At 47.1% G+C, this 21,728-nt stretch overlaps 2 protein-coding genes and 1 long non-coding RNA gene across 3 annotated transcripts; 2 read left to right on the forward strand and 1 right to left on the reverse strand.

The window, feature by feature from the left end:
- Positions 1-10,139: 10,139 nt before the first annotated feature.
- LOC136016804 (olfactory receptor 8I2-like) lies at positions 10,140-11,090 on the forward strand. Its single transcript, XM_065684474.1, has one exon. The coding sequence runs from the start codon at positions 10,140-10,142 to the stop codon at positions 11,088-11,090; it is 951 nt and encodes a 316-aa protein (XP_065540546.1).
- Positions 11,091-15,016: 3,926 nt separating this feature from the next.
- LOC136016806 (olfactory receptor 5AP2-like) lies at positions 15,017-15,976 on the reverse strand. The gene has a single exon (XM_065684476.1). It carries the CDS (start codon positions 15,974-15,976, stop codon positions 15,017-15,019), a length of 960 nt encoding a protein of 319 aa, XP_065540548.1.
- A 2,146-nt stretch (positions 15,977-18,122) lies between these two features.
- LOC136016823 (uncharacterized) lies at positions 18,123-19,990 on the forward strand. The gene is made up of 3 exons (XR_010613719.1): positions 18,123-18,284; positions 19,260-19,362; positions 19,944-19,990. It is a non-coding gene; the product is annotated as an uncharacterized LOC136016823 (long non-coding RNA).
- Positions 19,991-21,728: the final 1,738 nt, after the last annotated feature.

Consider the following 21,728-nt stretch of genomic DNA (forward strand, 5'->3'; position numbering starts at 1 on the left):
CTGCAGCATCAGTAGAAGCATCTAGGAGCTGATAACGTTGTCCCTGTGGGCGTTGAGGTCCTGGTAGGCACTGCCCGTTCTTATGGCCGCTTGCAGCCCTGTAATAAATGTGTTCTAGGCAGCCCAGGTAAAGCTGTGACTACAGCAAGTCTGGCAAGAAGAGCTGGCCCCGTGCAGTCAGGCATAGGAGTGGTCCTCTCCTGTAGATCTCTCCTGTTTCCCTGAGGGTTTTCAGCTCCATAGTGGTACCTCCCATACCAACAGTTGCCTAAAGCTCTCAATTTCTTTTGAGCAACTCCCTGGTGTTGCTGTCCACATTTCTGAGATCTGTGCTGTACCTACAGATGGTGTCAGGCCTGCAGCTCTTTACCGTTACACGTCTCCCACTTTGTATTGTTCTTGCTGATCCATGGGGCTTTAAGTGCTGCGAGACCCAGTCAGCCCCCCGCAGCCTTCTGGCACCCGCAATGTTTCTCAGAGGCTTTGAAGAAAGAAGCCTGTGGCAACCCAAGCAAAGGCAGCCCAGCGGTTTGTGCTTGCACACCTTCTGCAGGCTGGTGTGAGCTCTGCATGCTGCCCTCCGCGAGCTCTTCTTTAGCAATGCAACAGCTACCTACCTCCTGCCACTGCTCCTAAATCCTGAGGCCTCTCTCACCTGGTTCTTGCAGGTGTAACTGGGGGGAATGATGATAGTGACAGATCACTTTGACACCCCAGAGGCTCTTTCACCCTGAATTCATTAAAAGTCTGTTCAACTCTACCCCGTTTTACCAGCTTTCGGCTATACTTTAGAGACCTACAGCCGCTAGTGATCACTTTGCTCCAGAGCTGATTGATTAGAGGAACTTGCTGCGGAGTACTGTTACGGACAGAAAAGAAGAGCTTTGAATCAGGGCTGCTCATTAGCAGCAGCAATCAGTCTGGCAGATCCCAGCCACATGTAGCCTTTTGTTCCAGAATAGTCAAAGGATTTGGAGAGAGAGTCAGGTGGCTGTAATATAGTAGGGATAGAACAAGCCCAGCAGCCCTGGACAAACTGAATAACTTCATAAAAGATGCCTTTTAAAGTACCATTTTTCTAGTGCTAACTTGTTAAAGAAGTATTTATGAGCAGACTTTCTATGTACTTGGTGTGGTGCTTTGTACTGACTACGTAGACCTGTTACACGTTTACACCTCTTAATGATTGTCTTCGAGGCGTATGTAGTAATTTAATGACGTTTACGACAGAAAACCGATGCAGTTCTGTGTAGTAGCAAGTGATTTCATTTCCGATGAAACTGTAGGCTTTTGTAGTGCTTGTGTATTTTTCTGGTTGGCAGTTACGAGTTGTATTCTTCCTGCGCTGAGGCTTGTCCGCTTGATTGTAGAGAGGGGCAATAGGATGGTAGATACCACACTTCTTTAATAAAAGAAAACCCTAAATCTTGGTCCCTTATCCATGATAAAATCAGGTGAGTTTTGTGGCATAGGCCTGAAATTCAGCTTTTGCACCGGAATAAACTATCAAATACATCTAGGGCAGGTTCAAAGTATGCGATGAGGGATCTGTTTCTATAATTAAGTAAGACATGGGGACCTTACATGTGCTGGATAGCAACATATAAATGGACAGGCCAAGAGACTGGAACAAACCTGGTTTTTTCCCTCAAGACTTCCCGAGCTCTGGATATGTTAAAAGGAAAGATCTGCTTTGCCGAGTTAGCGAGAAAAATTGCATTGAGATCAATGCTCTGGTTTAGCACAGCTCTGCACTTTAAAGTGTGTGATGAACAGCACACCGCTCTCAAGGCGGCAGCGTAAGCTGGTAGGATATTCATTCTCCCTGTTGTAGGAACCTAGCTTAGGCATGTAGTTCGCCAAGACTTCGTTTGTAGGCCGTGGAGTATGAGACTCTGAAAGTGAGTTATTCACATGATTTAGGCTTGGCTCTTGCTCTTTGGAAAAGAAAGGTAGAGAATTACTGGCTGCTGTGATAGAACTGACCTGTTGGGCGCAGCTATACCAGAAACCCCTGCCCTGCCCTAGCCTTCCTTTCCCATCACTTGTGCTTTCCCTGGTACTTGCCTGTCCCATAACGAGTCACAGAATCACAGAATCACAGAATCCCAAGGGTTGGAAGGGACCTAAAAAGATCATCTAGTCCAACCCCCCTGCAAGAGCAGGGTAACCTACAGTACATCACACAGGAACTTGTCCAGGCGGGCCTTGAATATCTCCAGTGTAGGAGACTCCACAACCCCCCTGGGCAGCCTGTTCCAGTGCTCTGTCACTCTTACAGTAAAGAAGTTCTTCCTGATGTTAACGTGGAACTTCCTATGCTCCAGTTTACACCCATTGCCCCTTGTCCTATCACTGGATATCACTGAAAAAAGCCTAGCTCCATCATCCTGACACCTACCCTTCACATATTTGTAAACATTGATGAGGTCACCCCTCAGTCTCCTCTTTTGCAAGCTAAAGAGACCCAGCTCCCTCAGCCTCTCCTCATAAGGGAGATGTTCCACTCCCTTAATCATCTTTGTGGCTCTGCGCTGGACTCCTTCAAGCAATTCCCTGTCCTTCTTGAACAGAGGGGCCCAGAACTGGACGCAATATTCCAGATGCGGCCTCACCAAGGCTGAGTAGAGGGGGAGGAGAACCTCTCTTGACCTACTAACCACTCCCTTTCTAATGCACCCTAAGATGCCATTTGCCTTCATGGCCACAAGAGCACATTGCTGGCTCATGGTCATCCTCCTATCCACCAGGACCCCCAGGTCCCTTTCCCCTTCACTACTTTCCAGCAGGTCACCCCCCAACCTGTACTGGTACATGGGGTTGTTCTTCCCCAGATGCAAGACTCTACACTTGCCCTTGTTAAATTTCATCCAGTTTCTCCCCGCCCAACTCTCCAGCCTGTCCAGGTCTCGCTGAATGGCAGCACAGTCCTCTGGTGTGTCAGCCACTCCTCCCAGTTTTGTGTCATCAGCAAACTTGCTGAGGGTGCACTCAGTTCCCTCATCCAGGTCATTGATGAAAATATTAAACAGCACCGGTCCCAGCACCGACCCCTGAGGAACTCCACTAGTCACAGACCTCCAGCTAGATTCTGCGCCATTGACCACAACTCTCTGCCTTCTTCCTTTCAACCAGTTCTCGATCCACCTCACTACTTGATCGTCAAGCCCACACTTCCTTAGCTTATCTATGAGGATGCTGTGGGAGACAGTATCAAATGCCTTACTGAAATCAAGAAAAACTACATCTACCGCTCTACCATCATCCCTCCACCTAGTCACTTCCTCATAGAAGGCTATAAGGTTGGTCATACATGACTTCCCCCTCATAAAACCATGTTGGCTGTTCTTAATGACCCCCTCATCCTTGATATGCCTAGTGATGGAGTCAAGAATAAGTTGTTCCATCATCTTTCCAGGGATGGAGGTAAGGCTGACCGGTCTATAATTACCCGGGTCCTCCTTCTTGCCCTTCTTATAGATTGGTGTGACCTTTGCCATCCACCAATCCTCAGGCACCTCGCCCATTTCCCACGACTTACCAAAGATGATGGAAAGTGGCCTAGCAATGACCTCCGCCAGCTCCCTCAGCACCCGTGGGTGCATTCCATTCGGACCCATCGATTTACAGATGTCCAGTTTGCATAGCTGATCCCTAACCCAATCCTCATCTACCAAAGCAAACTCCTCCTTTGTCCTGACTCCTTCTGGGGCTATAGAAATCCGGGGCCCTCGGGGAGAGTCTGCAGGAGTAAAGACAGAGGCAAAGAAGGCATTCAGCACCTCTGCCTTCTTTATATCCTCTGTCTCCAGGGTACCCACTTCGTTCAGCAGTGGGCCTATATTGCCTCTTGTTTTAGTTTTATTTGCTATGTATTTGAAGAAGCCCTTTCTATTGTCTTTAACCCGACTAGCAAGATTGAGTTCCAAGGAGGCCTTAGCTGTCCTAATTGCCTCCCTACATCCTCTAACAACTGTCCTATATTCCTCCCAAGCGGCCAGCCCCTCCTTCCATAATCCATAGATTCTCCTTTTCCACTTGAGTTTGCCCAGCAGCTCCTTGTTTAACCACGCCGGTCTCCTAGATCCCTTACTTGACTTCCTACTCATTGGGACGCTCCGATCCTGAGCTTGGAAGAAGCGGTCCTTGAATGCTAACCAACTATCTTGAGCCCCTTTACCGCCTAGTACACTTTCCCATGAGACTTCCCTTAGCAGTTGACTGAAGAGGCCAAAGTTGGCCCTTCGGAAATCCAGAACTGTGGCTTTGCTAGGTATTCTATTCCTCCCACACAGGATCCTAAACTCCACCATCTCATGGTCACTGCAGCCAAGGCTGCCATTGACCGTCACCACTTCGACCAAACCCTCCTTGTTGGCGAGTACTAAATCTAGCAGCGCTGCTCCCCTAGTTGGTACGTCCACCATTTGCATTAAGAAATTATCATCAATGCACTCGAGGAACCTCCTAGACTGTGAATGACTGGCTGTGTGAGTCTTCCAGCAAATATCGGGGTAATTAAAGTCCCCCACGACGACTAAGGCATGTAGTCGCGAGGCTACTTCCAGTTGCCTGTAGAAAGCCTCATCAACTCCTTCGTGCTGATCAGGAGGTCTGTAATAGACCCCCACAACTGTATCACCTGTGCCAGTCAGCCCCTTGATTCGTACCCACAGACATTCCACTTGCTCCTCATCCGACCCCGGACAGAACTCAATACATTCTAGTTGCTCTCTCACGTAAAGAGCAACTCCACCACCTCGCTTCGCTGACCTCTTTCCTAAAAAGGACATAGCCATCCATGACCACATTCCAGTCATGTGAACTGTCCCACCATGTCTCTGTAATCGCCACTAGATCATAACCTTTAGCCCGCACACAGACTTCTAACTCCTCCTGTTTATTCCCCATGCTGCGTGCATTGGTGTACAGGCATTTCAGGGAGCCAGTCCTAGTACTCTTTTTCCCCTGCGGGACAGTGAAGAGAAGGAGCTAGGACCAATGGGAAATTTATGCAGCCACATTTCGCCCCACCCCCCACCGCCCCCCCCGGGTTTCCCTCCCCCCGCCCCCGAGGTTTTCGACTCCTTTAGTTCCCTACCTCATCCGGGGAACGCTTGTGCTGCTGCTGGGGAGTGGCTGGGAATGTGCAGATAGACAAATGAGGGAGCATGGGGCTGCGTCTTTTCCTGGCAGGGAGATGCTGGATAAGCAGAACTTAATGGCAAAGCTGCGCTGTGAGTGGTAAAAGAAGTCTTTGTCAGATGAGTACTTGCAAAAAGAGCTGCAGGCTTCATAATCAGAGTTTGGTGTTCTCAATCCAGCCCATCCCTTGTATTGCAAAAACATTATGGTACTAAAAGAGTTTGTGTGACTGTTCTTAATGATCTGTGCGACGCTCGTGCAGAGTAGAAAACTGCACAGAATAAAGCTGTTATCTCACTAGGGAACTTAGGAGGAAGATCCAGGTGGAGAAAGCTTCAAATCCACTTGCAAAGCACTTGCATGGTGTCAGAATTGTCCAGGTCTAGGTCTAGCTCTGTTCCTTCCTGGACCCTTTAAGTAGGGAAGAAATCACATAAATAGGTAAATAAATAAGGAATTGAAGTGGCATTAGTATTGCTTTTTTGCCTACAGATTTTTAAATCTTGCCAGACTGAAGCTCTCTCTTTCATCAGGTTTTTTGAGAAGAGCCCTTGCCGAGTGATGTGATAGAGCCTGTCACAGCTGGCTTGGAGCACAGCAGCTTCAAACACACGGCCCTGTTGGATACCACCTGTAGACAGGTACTCCTGTCCTGTGGCCTGTATTTAGTACAGCACCTGTTCACGTGCCTAGTATGTGCTATACGCGAATATAAGCCTTGCTAGGGAAGAAAACTGCAGGGCTTGCTGCTGGACACGCAATGCTGGATGGAAGCACTGGAGAATTTAGCAGCATCCAGTGATCTTGCCCCTTTGCTGTTAGTGATTGTTTGTATAATATATCCCCTTCAGTACTGTTTTCTTTCTGGCAGATGGGAGGGGACAGCCTGTATGCTGTTTTGACAGGCTTTCAGCCGGTCGAATGGGAAATCCAAATCCAGACTGAGAAAATGGAGGGGAGGGATAGCCGTTAATTTGCCCAATATCCAAGGGAGGAAATCTTGAGATTTGTCTCTAATGCAGAAATAATTCAATATTGACCAAGTGGGTGTCTTCAATGGGGTAGCACCTGGAAGAGGCCAATATTTAGGGGTTTTGCCCAAGGCACATTTAGTCCTGCTCTACTGTTTAGTGAAAACGCCCAGTGCAGATGCCACCAGAGCCTCATCTCGTGGAATAACGCTGTAAGAAAGAATGTGGTTTACTTGTGAAAGTCTTGACCTCTTCTTATGAAAATAACACACAACTCAGTATTTTCACAGTGTATAAGTGAAACGCAGTTATTTTATTTCTTTTCTTTTCTTTTTTTATTTTTTGTCAATAAAATACCATTTCCTTTCCCAAATGTTTGGGTTTGGGTTTTTTTTTCCTCGGTGATATGTCTCTTTCCTCAGTTAAGTGGAAGTTCCCAGGGATGGTAATTGTGGGATTGGTGTGCTGGCATTTGCCACCCTCTCACAAATACCTACAAAAAAGAGAGAAATAAAATCCTAAAATTTCCCAGAAACCAGAGAAGAAAATACAAAATCTTTTCTGTTTTCTACATTTGGGGATGTATTTATTTGATTTTATTGTCTTATGCTTGGGTGGAAATGATGTTTCTCTGTGTATCATTAGTGCAGTGGATATAAATCCAGGTTGGATACAGGGGCTTGGAGCAAGCTGCTCCAGTGGAAGGAGTCCCTGCTCGTGGCAGGGGTTGGACCTGGAGACGCTTTAAGGTCCCTTCCAACACAAACCAGGCTGGGATTCTGGACCTGGGGGTCCTGGTGGATAGGAGGATGACCACGAGCCAGCAATGTGCTCTTGTGGCCAAGAAGGCAAATGGCATCTTAGGGTGCATTAGAAAGGGAGTGGTTAGTAGGTCAAGAGAGGTTCTCCTCCCCCTCTACTCAGCCTTGGTGAGGCCGCATCTGGAATATTGCGTCCAGTTCTGGGCCCCTCTGTTCAAGAAGGACAGGGAATTGCTTGAAGGAGTCCAGCGCAGAGCCACAAAGATGATTAAGGGAGTGGAACATCTCCCTTATGAGGAGAGGCTGAGGGAGCTGGGTCTCTTTAGCTTGCAAAAGAGGAGACTGAGGGGTGACCTCATCAATGTTTACAAATATGTGAAGGGTAGGTGTCAGGATGATGGAGCTAGGCTTTTTTCAGTGATATCCAGTGATAGGACAAGGGGCAATGGGTGTAAACTGGAACATAGGAAGTTCCACGTTAACATCAGGAAGAACTTCTTTACTGTAGGAGTGACAGAGCACTGGAACAGGTTGCCCAGGGGGGTTGTGGAGTCTCCTACACTGGAGATATTCAAGGCCCGCCTGGACAAGTTCCTGTGTGATGTACTGTAGGTTACCCTGCTCTTGCAGGGGGGTTGGACTAGATGATCTTTTTAGGTCCCTTCCAACCCTTGGGATTCTGTGATTCTGTGATTCTGTGAAATAAAGCTGTGACAGTCTGTTGGTCAACAAAGCCCTTGTGGGAAATGGGGACAAGTCATATCTGAGCCTCTGCTCTGCTGTGAATTTCAGTAGGGGTGCAAAGAGCCTGAGTGCTGGTGAGAGGGAGGATTTGGGGTCCTTCTCCAGCCTGAGCAGCCAAGGTGCTGCCTGCCTGCGTCACTGATGAAGCTGATGGAGCAAGTGCAATACCCAGCTGTCTGCATCTGGGACCTCAAGCTGCATTGTTCACCCTGCACAAGCGCACCCGGGTATTCTTAGTGGCTCTTTTGGCCTTCATGTAGTTCTTTTAAATAACTTTCGAGTTACACATTTCTCTTCTTTCCGATATTTGATTGAGGGTTATTTCTCCCACTGTTACATTGATTTTCCCACTTCACAAACTTTGGGTTTCACCCAGTACCCAATGGGGAAGAAAAACATTCCAAACCACTCAGAAATCCTTTTCTACCCTCCTCCAGTGCATCTCCTGAACAGTCAGTCTGGTGCCTTCCAGCAAAAAACAAGTTTTACATTGAAAACATCTAAAGCCACCTGTATACTTCTACTTCTTCCTTCCCCACACTTTCATAGTTCAGTTTTCTCCCCTGTTTGCCCCATCCTTTCTGTTTTCTAAATGTCTGGGGCAAGGTTATCATTCAGTATTTCTCCCAAGGGTTTTATAATGTCTCCCCCTCTAGGAGAAGCATTCAGGACACGCCGGCACTCACGATTCTTCAGAGGAAGACTGGGAAATCTGACTTCATCCTGTTATATCCTCAAAGCAGCCATGTTTTGAGCCAATGCTTTTGACCAAACTGTTGTACAATCTCTAGTAAAGTGTATGGAAATAAATGCATCTGATGGAAAGGACTCCTTAACACCACCTCAAAGCATCCACACAGAGGATGCTTTGTTGTGCTTGTTTCCAGCTCCCTTCAATGCAATATTAGATGATCCTTGTGGATGTAAAGGGCTTCCTCAAGGAAACACTGAAAGGAAGAGGTATGTGATAGATGGGGAAATACAAAGCAAACTGTCCTGGGCCTCTCTTCCTGGGTAGATCTCTGCAGGAGAACTGGTCTTGGAGGTGTTGATGCAGCCAGAAAGACTTTGGGGAGAGAGGAACTGAGAGGTTGTTCTGCTGATCAAGTCAAACTAATTATCCGATGGAGGAGGGTCCTTTGGGAGAACAGTTTGCACAACACAAGCCTCTGAGGTAATGCCTCCTGTGAGATAAAACCCCTCCACCAGCCAGCCTGGAGCATCCTGCTCCCAAGCATCTCTCCTTCAACCCATCACATGGGCTCCAGAAGGAGATGCAAGCACTACATCCACCACCACCTTCCTCTTTGAAGAAGCAGGTACAAAAGGGTTTGATGGGTGATGGGTCCAGTTTGACCCTGGTCGTGCTGCCTCTCACATGCTTGATGGCATGTTGAATTTCACTCTTCTTCAAAGACTGTGGTGATAGGGCAAGGGGTGATGGGTTTAAACTAAAGCAGGGAAGTTTAGGTTGGAGATAAGGAAGAATTTCTTCCCTGTGAGGGTGCTGAGGTGCTGGCACAGGGTGCCCAGAGAAGCTGTGGCTGCCCCATCCCTGGCAGTGCTCAAGGCCAGGTTGGACACAGGGGCTTGGAGCAAGCAGCTCCAGTGGAAGGGGTCCCTGCCCATGGCAGGGGGTTGAGCCTGGATGAGCTTTAGGGTCCCTTCAGTCCAAACTGGATCTTGATGATCCAAGCCATGAAGCCAAGTGCCCTGTCATTTGGTTAGGAGTTTTGTTTCAAAAAAACTATTCTCCTGACCTCATCTACAACTGTCTTACTTACGGATATTTCACCAGATATGTAGCCATCTGTAGATAGATATTCCATCAGGTAACTCATCTGCAGCGGGGCTGAATGGGGGACATGAGAAAATCCAAGCTAAAGCCTGAAAATTTCGGTTTATATATGGTATATTTTGTATTTTAACACCTTTAGGTGGATATTTGGGTTGGTCATAGGAAACTCACTGCAATCACAGCAAAGCTCTGCTGGAGCCAAGACCACTGCTTTCCCTTCATCTTATGCAGGGTGGGGGTTCTTTAAAAGCAGATAAGCTTAGAACTTAAAGCAAATTTCAAATACATGGCTTTGTGTTGTGATGAAAAAGATGCACCACAACTAAAGAAGGTATAGAAGAGCATTGATACAGTCTGAAAAATACAAATAAGATAATAAAATCCTTAAAATACCCAGAAATCAGTGAAGAAAATGCTAAATCTTTTCTGTTTTCTAGATTTGGGGATGTGTTTATTCGATATTATTGTCTTACTCTTGGGTGGACAGGATGTTTCTCTGTGTATCATTACTGCAGTGTATATCAATCATGGTAGAATTACTCTCCTTTAATTTCAGGCTGTGTAATGACCTCCTTCACCTCTTTGACTTCAGATCTGGGGCTACAGACAGAAATGCACCACTAAAAAGACAACATTTTCTATGGCATTTACTTTATGGTTTAAAATCCGACTAAACTGACACATTATTTCTCAATCCAAATCCATCAACTTACTGAAATGATGGATGCAGGAAACCTCACTGTTCTCTCCAGCTTCATCCTCTTGGGTTTCTCTGATGCCCCAGAGCTACAAACCACCATCTTCACTATCTTCTTATCCCTGTATGTTTTAATGGTGCTGGGGAACCTGACGATGATCCTGCTGATCAACACTGAACCCCACCTCCGCATCCCCATGTACTTCTTCCTGAGCCACTTATCTTGCATGGATTTTTGCCTTTCCTCTGCTATCACCCCAAAAGCTCTGGAGACTTTCCTGCTGGGGAGAAGCCACATCTCCTTTTGGGGTTGCTTTGCCCAGATGTATATTTTCATGGCTCTGGCTGGCCGTGAGTGCTTCCTGCTTGGGGTAATGGCTTACGACCGATACACGGCCGTGTGCAAGCCCCTGCTCTACACCACTACCATGACCAGGGCGCGTTGCTATGGCATGGTGGTGCTGGTGTACACCATCGGGTTCCTCAACTCCCTGGTGCACATCACACTGGCGGGGAGGTTGTCCTTCTGTCAGGCCAGGAGCACCAACCACTTCTTCTGTGAGCTGCCCACGCTCCTGCAGCTCTCCTGCTCAGACACAAGCACAAATGAGCTCTTGCAGGTTTACCATGCAGTGTTTAACGCCATGGTCTCTCTCCTGATGATCCTGGTGTCCTACACCCACATCCTCCACACCGTCCTGCAGATCCCTTTGGCCACGAGGAGGCTGAAGGTCTTCTCTACCTGCGCCTCCCACTTGGCTGCCATCATCATCTTCTACGCACCCGGGGTCCTCACCTGTGTCCAGCCTCATGAGGCATCCTCATGGGATCAGGCAAAGCTGGTGTCGGTGTGTTACTCCATCCTCACCCCAACCCTCAACCCCCTCATCTACAGCCTGAGGAACAAGGAGGTGACGGGGGCTGTGAGGAGGCTGTGGGAGAGAAAGCTGCTGCCACATCTATCCAGGTTTTGAAAGCACATTTGGAACTCTCTGTTACTGTGGAGGTAAGGAAAGAATATGTGGAATATGTGATTATGGAACTGATCATTACTGGCCATTACTGGTCATTATTGCTCACTTTTGGTCATTCTTACAGATGAGGAGATCACACAGCAAGTGCAGAGTATGGAGAACCAGCACAATGAATGGTTCTCTCCAAATAGGTTCAGGTGGTTTTAAACGTGTTGCTTGTTTGAAAGCTGAGTTGATGTTAAAATGTGCTAATCCCAAAGGCTGATTACTTAGCGACTTTATTCTGCTAACAGTTGAACCTGTTACGTTTCTTTATAACACAGTAAGATACATCCTTATTTAACTCTTGAGTAAATCAGTGCATCTTGCTTTAGCTGCCTATGTAAAAGAAACACAATCTACATCAGTCATAGCTCCCCATTTCATAAAGAAAACCCACGTTGGTAAGGCTGTTTTCCTGACACAGCTTTCCCAAAGAGGAAACGAGGACATGAAGAAAAAAGCCGACTGCCTCAATGCAGGTGAGGCTCTGCTTCATCTTGATGTTACCTCCTGTGCCTTCCTGCTGCCACCGAGAGATGGGAGCCAACAGTTTATACCCAGTGCAGCAGAGAACATCCATGTGCCAGCATCACCTCTGTGAAGCACCTGATGTGAAGAGAGGTGAGTTCCTGCCAGACTCCAAGAGCCCAGCCTGTGGTGCTGGGGCTGTAAATACAGTTGTATGTGCTCTCCTGGGAGGAAGCCTCCAGGGCTGCTTATGCTTTCCCAGAGGAAAACAAAGGAAAGGGTGTGAAATCACCTCTGAAAGGCATTGTGGTGCTTTTGCATCTGAGAGGCACGGTGTGAATGAGCCAAACCTGAGCACAGATACACAGCAGCAGTGATGAGCAGCTCATAAGATGCTTATGACATACTTGTGGACCATGCAAAGGTTTTGGTCTCACCTTGGCAACAGAATGAGAATGGGTTCAGAGACATTTCAGATCTTGCAGAGGGTCCCTAAATGCGACATGAAGCACAAGTGACTCCTTCTCTGGACTTGCTGATATCCCTCTGTGAAGCCTTGCATGCCCAGTTTTCCATCTCCAGTGGGATTATCCACATATAGTGCCTGGATGTCCAACACCTGAGCTGGGGCTTTAGGGTTTCCACTGTATTCAAGGGTGAGAAATGGGCATTTGAGGCATTAATGAATTGTCCCAGGGTGAACTAATAGGCCTTTATCCCCCTGAGCAGCCTCAGCTGGGGCTCCATCCCAACTCTCTGCCCGTTTGTCCCCCACCTCTGTTTAATCTCAGCCCAGGGATGTTAGGCTATGTTTGTGTTTTGGTTTCCAGTTTGGGAGGTGTTGTGCACATCTATGGAATCCTTTGATGGTGACCAAAGCTTGCTCATGTATCTTCCTAGCAATTGCTGGACCTGACCCTGATCAGGGCATTGATTTGACCTGTGTTGGCTTGGTTTGGCTTGGTCTTGGATCTGCCTCATAATCCCCCACTTGCTTGATGCTCTGCAGTCTTGGCTGAACTTGGCCCAGGTCTCTGCTCCTGCCCTATTGCTCTTGCTCAGGTACTGTGGGATGGGTCCTGCACCCCATGGTGTTCTCCTTTGGTTCTGTTTACATAGATTTAGGAGACAAACCCATGTGGCAGTGTCTAGGCTCCTGCAGACTAGAATCCCTCACCCTCTGCACCCAACAGCCCAGCCAGTGCTCACTGTTCTGCCAGTCCCTCTCCATCCAGACCATATCACTACATGGGCAACTTAGGAGATAGTCTATTCAGGGAGGGAAATTAGAGTGAGAAATTGAACATTACATTCAAGTGTTATCTCCTGGTCTGATTTCAAAGGCCTCTGTCCTTCCTAACTTTTCAGCATTTAATTGCATTGATCGTGGCTCCTTCGTTGATCACAAGTAAAAGACACTTTTGCTCCAGACCTAAGTCACCATCAACAGGCTTAATTTGTAAGTGACATAGACAATTTGGTTTTCCCTGGTGTGCTTTAGCATGAGATGGGCATGGACATGGGATGTGGGTGCGTATTGCCAGTTTATTTCCATTTATCTCACCATGGAAGTAAACAGGAATTAGGATGAATGTAAAACTCCCCTTAAAATGAATGGGATGAGCCCTTGATGTGCCCAAATTCTGTTTACCACTGGGTGGTCTCAGCACAGTTCATCATCCTGTATTAAGAATTGTACTGTCTCCAATTCCATTCTTTGAAGTGAAATCCCTTGTGAAGCTGCATCCTGGGGAGGGATTCCCCTCGATATTCCAAATGCAGCTTGAGATCTTGATTCCCACCAGCTTCTGCTCTTTGAAAGGCACAAACAAATGCAATGAAGCTTTTGAAACCTTTTCTCTGACTCTTTTTCAGCAAGCAAATGTAAAACTGCACTTCCTCTTCCCTCCCACCCCAGCAGCTTTAATAAAGAGCTCGCAGGTAAGAGTGAGGAATTTTCTTGGAGCTGAGGGACAAGGTCAGGAACCTTGCAAGAATAATAGATATTTATCAGTGACCAAGGCTATAACTCAATAAAGTTAATTGGTGTTTGCTGTGAGGGAAAGAGGCCTGGGATAATGGAGGGTGATTTGTTCCTCCAGGTTGGTGACTGTGAATTGCAATGAAGTTTGAGGCTCCTTCTCCTCTTGGTTTCCTTACAAGGAAGGAAGATGTGATGTCATGCATCTGATCGAAGGGACATAGGGGTTGCTGTGGCCCCCTCCCCTGGTCAAAGCCCTTCTGGGTACCATCAGCTCAGCCATCAACACTTTATCTTAAAAAGCACAGGGAGGTGTTGAAGCATCCGCAGTGTTGTGGCTGATCGTGCAAAGCCTGTATAGGTAAGGAATAGCACCCATCCCAAATGCTGGTCCTGTCTCTGTGCTGTTCACCGTCCATATACTTTCCCAATAGAAGTTAATTCCCACTCACAGCAGGTAAAGGAAAGATATTTTCCCCCATCAGTGTGTTTTGGCTTCTTTGAGACCCAGACAGCTCTCAGTTACCATTGATTCTATATTTAGGATTGTCTTTCCTCTATGGAAGATTGCTATGCTTAAACTGCAAGTGCAATACACCATTATGTTTTCCTGGTGTATTTTAGCATGAGCTGGGCAGGGACATGGGATGTGGGTGCTCATCCCCAGGTAGAATTCCATTTATCTCTCCATTTTAGTAAACAGCATGTAAGATGAATGTAAACCACCACTTAAACTGAATGGGAGGAACCCTTTATATGCCCAGCTTGCCTTTAACACTGGGCAGCCTCAGCACAGTTCACCACCCTGTATTATGAATGATATTGTCCACAGTTTCTTCCTTTAAGTGAAATCTATTGTGAAGCTACAGCCTTGGGACAGATTACCCTTCATATTCCAAATGCAGCTTGAGACCTTGATTCCCACCAGCTTCTGCTCTTTGAAAGGCACAAACAAATGCAATGAAGCTTTTGAAACCTTTTCTCTGACTCTTTTTCAGCAAGCAAATGTAAAACTACACTGCCTCTTCCCTCCCACCCCAGCAGCTTTAATAAAGAGCTCGCAGGTAAGAGTGAGGAATTTTCTTGGAGCTGTGGGACAAGGTCAAGAATCTTGCAAGAAAAACACATCTTTATCAGTGACAAAAGTTGTAAATGAATAAAGGTGATGCTTGTTTCCTGTGAGGAAAAGAGGCCTGGGATAATTGAGGGTAATTTCTTCCTCCAGGCTGGGGATTGCGAAGTTAAATGAACTTTGAGGATCAGTCTCCTCTTGTTTTTTTCCAAGAATGGTGTGATTTTGGGGTCTGTTTCTCATTCAATACTGTCATAGACTTTTGTGCAGAAACTGTGGAAGAACTTCTATAAGGTCATGAGTATCAGTGGAAAAACTCAGTATTTCAGTGCCCCATAGGCTTTCACACTGGACATGAACTGTTCATGTCCCGAATGACAGAACTCTTCTATGTTGCCAGCAGCTGAAGAACCTACTCGTGCACTTGATCAGAGCCCCCTTCACCTCCTTGTTCCTGAGGCTGTAGATGAATGGGTTAAGCATGGGGGTGACCATTGTGTAGATGATGGAGGCCACTTTATCCAGGCTCCTGTGGCTAGATGGAGGTTGCAGGTACATGAAGAATGCTGTCCCGAAGAACAAGGCAACAGCCATCAAATGGGAGGTGCAGGTGTGGAAGGCTCTGGCCCTGCTCTGTGCTGAGCACATCCTCTGCACGGTACAGAGGACAGAGATGTAGGAGAGCAGAATGATCATGCTAGCGCCCACGACATTGATGGTGATGAAGGCAAAGATGACCATCTCGTTGCTGTGGGTGTCAGAGCACAGGAGCTTTAGCACAGGAACTTCGTCGCAGAAGAAGTGGTCAATGGAGTTGGCACCACAGAAAGAACCTCCAAACACGCACCATGTGTAGACGATGGCACTGAGGAAGGCGAATAGGTAGGATGATGCTACCAGCTGCCGGCAGATATGGCTGGAGATGATGGTCACATAAAGCAGGGGCTGGCAGATTGCAGTGTGCCGGTCATAGGCCATCATGGCCAGCAGGTGACACTCAATAGTACTGAAAAAAGCTAATGTGAAGAATTGCATCATGCAGGCAGTGAAAGAAATGGTTTTGTCCTCTGATAACAGGTCTGCCAGCATCCTGGGGGAGATGACTGTGGAATAGCAGATGTCAACGAAGGCAAAATGGGTGAGGAAGAAGTACATGGGGGTGTGGAGGCTGGGAGACACCCACACCAATGTGATAATGCCAATGTTCCCCACCAAAGTCACGATGTAAATCAACAGAAACAAGACAAAAAGAGGAGTCTGTGCACCTGGGCTGTCTGTAAGTCCCAACAGGATGAATTCAATCTGGGTGTGATTTCCTCCCATGACTAGGTGTTACCTGCTGAGGCAAAAGGAAGAGAAACATCAAACTGATCAGAAATGGAGATTCAGATCTGGCCCATATCTATCTACAGTCAATGACCACTATACCTGCCACATTTTAGATTATGGGAATATATTTTCAAAAAAAAAAAAATAAAATAAAGTTTTTCAGATGAGGTATTCAGAAAAGAACAGGCAGTTTGTTGAAGAAGGAAATGGCATTTTTATTTTTCTATGCTGGGATAGTCAAAATTATGGGTTTAGTCCAGCACGTGTATTTTCAGGTTTGAGCAAAGAATCGCATCTTTAATCACTTTCTGTTCGAAGCAAATTTGTGTCAAAAGACACCTCAGAGGATCCTCATAGAATTGCACATAAACATGGAGCAAGAGAATTTCTCAGTCCCAGTGAAAGCCCAGCTTACACACACATTACCTACAGACATTTTCTCTTGGCTTTTGATTATCATTCCAGTCACCAAGTCACATTTAACAAAATCTATGAGATCATTTACAACAAATAACAATGACATTGTTGAATTCATGATTTATACCTTCCTGAGCTCCAGCACGCTGAAACATCCTAAACTTATGGGCATTCAGTTTCTTGCTTTAAAAATGAGTTGATGCTATAACAGGCTGATTCCAAAGGCTGATCTGTTAGTGACTATATTCTGCTGACAATCTGAACTGTTGCATTTCTGTATAATAGAATAAGATCCTCTTTTAAGTCTTGACTAGATCAGTGTATCTGGCTTAAGCAGCCTATGTAATAGAAACACAACCTGCATCAGACACTGCTCCCTCTTATCATAAAGAAAACCCATGTTGGTAAGGCTGTTTTCTGACACACCTTTACCAAGGAGGACACAAGGACATGCAGAACCTAAGTGTAGGTGAGACTCTGCTTTTTTTTGTTGTTACCTCACAGAATCACAGAATCACAGAATCCCAAGGGTTGGAAGGGACCTAAAAAGATCATCTAGTCCAACCCCCCTGCAAGAGCAGGGTAACCTACAGTACATCACACAGGAACTTGTCCAGGCGGGCCTTGAATATCTCCAGTGTAGGAGACTCCACAACCCCCCTGGGCAACCTGTTCCAGTGCTCTGTCACTCTTACAGTAAAGAAGTTCTTCCTGATGTTAACGTGGAACTTCCTATGTTCCAGTTTACACCCATTGCCCCTTGTCCTATCACTGGATATCACTGAAAAAAGCCTAGCTCCATCATCCTGACACCTACCCTTCACATATTTGTAAACATTGATGAGGTCACCCCTCAGTCTCCTCTTTTGCAAGCTAAAAACCTCCCATGCCTTCCTTCTGCTACTGAGTGATGGGAGCCAAGGCTTTATCCCGAATGCAGCAGAAAACATCTGTGTGCCGGCATCACCTCTGTGGAGCACCTGATGTGAAGAGAGGTGAGCTCCTGCCAGACTCCAAGAGCCCAGCTTGTGGTGCTGGGGCTGTAAATACAGTTGTATGTGCTCTCCTGGGTGGAAGCCTCCAGGGCTGCTCATGCTTTGCCAGAGGAAAACAAAGAGAAGGAAAAGCAAAGGGTGTGAAATCACCTCTGAAAGGCACTGTGGTGCTTGGGCATCTGAGAGTCATGGTGTGGGTGAGCCACCCCTGAGCTCATCAGCTGAGAACATCTCAGCTACACAGCAGCAGTGATGAGCAGCTCATAGGATGCTTGTGACATACTTGTGAACTATTCAAAGGTTTCAGTGTGACTCTGGCAACAGAATAAGAATGGGTTTAGAGACATTTATGATCTTGCAGTGGATCCCTAAATGGGACATGAAGCACAAGTGACTCCTTCTCTGAAGCTGATAATGTCCCTCTGTGCGCATTTGAAATCCCAGTTTTCCAGCCCCAGTGGGGTTATCCACATTTATTGCCTGGATGTCCAACACTTGAGCTGGTGCCTCTGGGCTTCCACTCTATTGAAGGGTGAGAAATGGGCATTTTGAGGCAGTGATGAAGTGTCCCAGGTTGAACTAATAGGCCTTTATCACCCTGACCAGCCACAGCTGTGGCTCCATCTCCACCCTCTGCCCATTTGCCCCCCATCTCTATTGAAGTTCAGCCCAGGGAGGTTGGGCTTTGGTAGAGGAGTTCTGGTTTCCTGTTTAGCAGGAGTTGTGCATATCTTTGGAGTCCTTTGGTGGTGACATAGGCTTCATCATGGATCTGTTTAGCAATTGTTGGACAGGATGTTGACAAGGAGATTGACTTGCCTTAGTCTTGTCTCTGCTTCATGATTACCAACTTTCCTGATGCTCTGGAGTCTTGGCTGCAGTTGGTATAGGTCTGTGTTCTTTCTCTACTTCTCTTGCTCAGGTACTGTGGGATGGTCCCTGCACACGGTGGTGTTCTCCTTTCTCTCTGTTTTAAGAGATTAAGGAAACCCCTGTGGCAGTCCCCGTGCTCCTGCAGAGTAGAACCCATCACCCTTGGCACCCAACAGCCCAGCCAGTGCTCACTGCTCTGGTAGTCCCCCTCCATTCAGACCATAGCCCTGTATGGGTAAAAAAGCAGTTATTCTTCTCAGGGACAGAAATAGAGTAGGAAGGGGAACTTTATGTCCCAGTATTTTTCTCTGGTCATTATTTAATTTTCTTTTACCAAGTATGTTGTTATATTTCTATGGTAGAACCGCTGTTATCTACCTGATACGGGAATTTTGTGTCTACAGCCAGGAGTTTCTGCATTATGTAGACCCTTTGTCTGCAAAGATTGAAGCAGAATCATGCAATGATGCTCTCAGTATAAAATGTATTTCCAAAACTTCAGGACTCTTTCCTGTGTTGCTGGAATTCACAATTCTGCCGCTGCTGCACATTAGACTGAGGTTCCTCTTGGACATTTACAAAGTTGAATCCATTGCATACAAACCTACGGCAATCCAGACCTCTCTTAGGAACGTAGCACCATGTGTGGGTAAATGTTTGACCATTTCAGTTGTCTCTGCCACGGAAACTTTATTAAAGCCAAGAGAATATAAGTACACCAGAGTGGGGTAATTCATCAAGTAGTGATGAGCCCTGCACATGACACTGCTCATCTAGACTCCCTTTCCCGCAAAAGCTTGGACCCAACTTGGGCTTTTTGTGGCTCTAGGATTCTGTATGTACAGTCTAAGCAGAAATATCCAACAAAATAGAAGGAAGAATACAAGGTGTGGTGAAGTTTTTCAAGGCAGCTCTCTGATATCAAAGGTCTCTGTCCTGCTGAGCTCTCCATCATTTAACTATATTGATTCTGGCTCTTTCATTCACCAAAGGTTGAAGCCACTTTCCCAGAGACAAAGGACAACATCTCCTCTCTTGCTGCTGTTCGCCAGAGCCCACAAAAAACACTGTTCGCCGTCCATATACTTTTCCAATGTAAGTTAATTCCCACTCACAGCAGGTAAAGGAAAGATTTTCTCACATCAGTGTGTTTTAGCTTCTTTCAGACCCAGATGCTTCTCAGATACCATCAATTCTGTGTTCAGAATTGTCTTTCATCTGTGGAAACTTGCCATGCTTAAGTTATACGTGCAACACACCGTTTGGTTTTCATAGTGTATTTTAGCATGAGCTGGGTATGGACATGGGATGTGGGGGCCTACCTCTAGGTGGAATTCCATGTATCACGACTTTTAAGTAAATGGCAATTCATGTGAACGTAAAACACCCCTTAAAATGAATGGGAAGAGGGCTTGATGTGACCAAATTGTCCTTAACACTGTGTAGCCTTAGCACAATTCGTCATCCTTTATTATGAATTATATTGTCTACACATTCTTTTGTTAAGTGAAATCTCTTCTGAAGCTGCAGCCTGGGGAGGGTTTCCCCACGATATACAAAGGTGCAGCTTGACACCTTGATTCCCACCAGACCTTGATTCCCACCAGCTTCTTGTCTTTGAAAGGCGCAAACAAATGCAATGAATCTTTTTAAACCTTTTCTCTTACTTTTTTCAGCAAGCAAATGAAAAACTACACTTCCTCTTCCCTCCCACCCCAGCAGCTTTAATAAAGAACTCGCAGGTAAGAGTGAGGAATTTTATTGGAGCTGAATGACAAGGTCAAGAATCTTGAAAGAAAAAATAGGTATTTATCAGTGACGAAGGCTATAACTGGGTAAAGCTGATTGGTGTTTTCTGTGGTGAAAAGAGGCCTGGGATAATGGAGGGTGATTTGTTCCTCCAGGTTGGTGACTGTGAATTGCAATGAAGTTTGAGGCTCCTTCTCCTCTTGGTTTCCTTACAAGGAAGATGTAATGTCATACATCTGATTAAAGGGACATAGGGATTACTCTGACTCCCTCCCCTGGTCAAAGCCCCTCTGGGTACCATCAGCTCAGCCATCAACACTTTGTCTTAAAAAGCACAGGGAGGTGTTGAAGCATCCACAGTGTTGTGGCTGATCGTGCAAAGCCTCTACAGCTCTGGAATAGGGAAGAGAAATGTGGAATGCGGTCCCCTCTCCCCTTGCATCCATCCCAAACGCTGGTCCTGTCTCTCTGCTGGCACCCGGAACCTCCCATCTTGTCCCACACTTCCCATCTCCATGCTCAGACCCAGCCTGACAGCAAGAGATAGAGGGGAGAAGCCATGGCTGTGGGGATGTGGGATGTGTGGAGGGAGGTCACTGACACAGGGATAAAGGCTGGAGGGGGCAGAGAGCAAAGGGGCTGCTCCATAGTCCCCTTCAAACTGCAAACTCCACCACCTCACTGCACACCATGGGGCAGGATGAAGAATACTGGAGGTCTGCAGGAAACAGGGCACATTCTCATAGGGATGCTGGTGGTTTCTGCCCATGGTGGTACCCTGGTGATGGAGGCACTGGACAAGGGCTGAAATCCCTCCCTGCTCTGCACATGGAGCTGGTTCCAAACTGGGACTCAGCTTTCACTTCTTAGTGATCAGTTCTTAAATCCTTCCTATGGGCATCATAATGGAGAGGAGACCCTCTGCCCGCCATGTGCTGCAGGGTGGCCACAGGGGCTGTGAGCGGTGCAAGGATTTGGGACCAGGACTGATGCAAAGAAAGGAGGGACCATATCCGTTCACACCCCCCTGTGTCCATCACATCCATACACATCCATACACATATCCCATGCCCTGTGGAGCCAGCTCGGTCCCACCCATCTCCTGCTGTCAGCTGGGCTGTGGCTGCAGGGCTGGTATTGAGCAGGGAGATGAGGAGGTGCAAGAGGCAGAGCTGACAGCAGGAGCAGGATGGAGGGGGCTCATCCGCAGCATCGCACCGTGTCCTGCAGCTCCTGTGAATGGTTTTACTGCTGGAGAGAGAAAGGAAGGGGAGGATGTGGCTCTGGAAGGAGATGGAACCCCAAATGATGCTCAGATTGTGGGGGGTTGCTCCCAGTGTGCACTGCCAGGGGATCTGGCTGATCTCTGGTGGGAATCCGTGTGACATGCACTTTCCTTTCATGTTTGGGTATAGAAGGAGGTTCCCCACAACCCCCATGAAGGCTTGAACCTGCCAGAGGGGAGACTGAGATGAGCTCTTAGGCAGAAGCTCTTCCCTGGGAGGGTGCTGAGGCGCTGGCACAGGGTGCCCAGAGAAGCTGTGGCTGCCCCATCCCTGGCAGTGCTCAAGGCCAGGTTGGACACAGGGGCTTGGAGCAAGCTGCTCCAGTGGAAGGGGTCCCTGCCCGTGGCAGGGCTTGGAGCTGGAGGAGCTTTAAGGTCCCTTTCAACCGAAACCAAGCTGGGATTCTATGATCCAGGCCCATGAGAT

This window comes from Lathamus discolor, chromosome 6, assembly GCF_037157495.1.
Source record: "Lathamus discolor isolate bLatDis1 chromosome 6, bLatDis1.hap1, whole genome shotgun sequence".
Classification (NCBI taxonomy): Eukaryota; Metazoa; Chordata; class Aves; order Psittaciformes; family Psittacidae; genus Lathamus; species Lathamus discolor.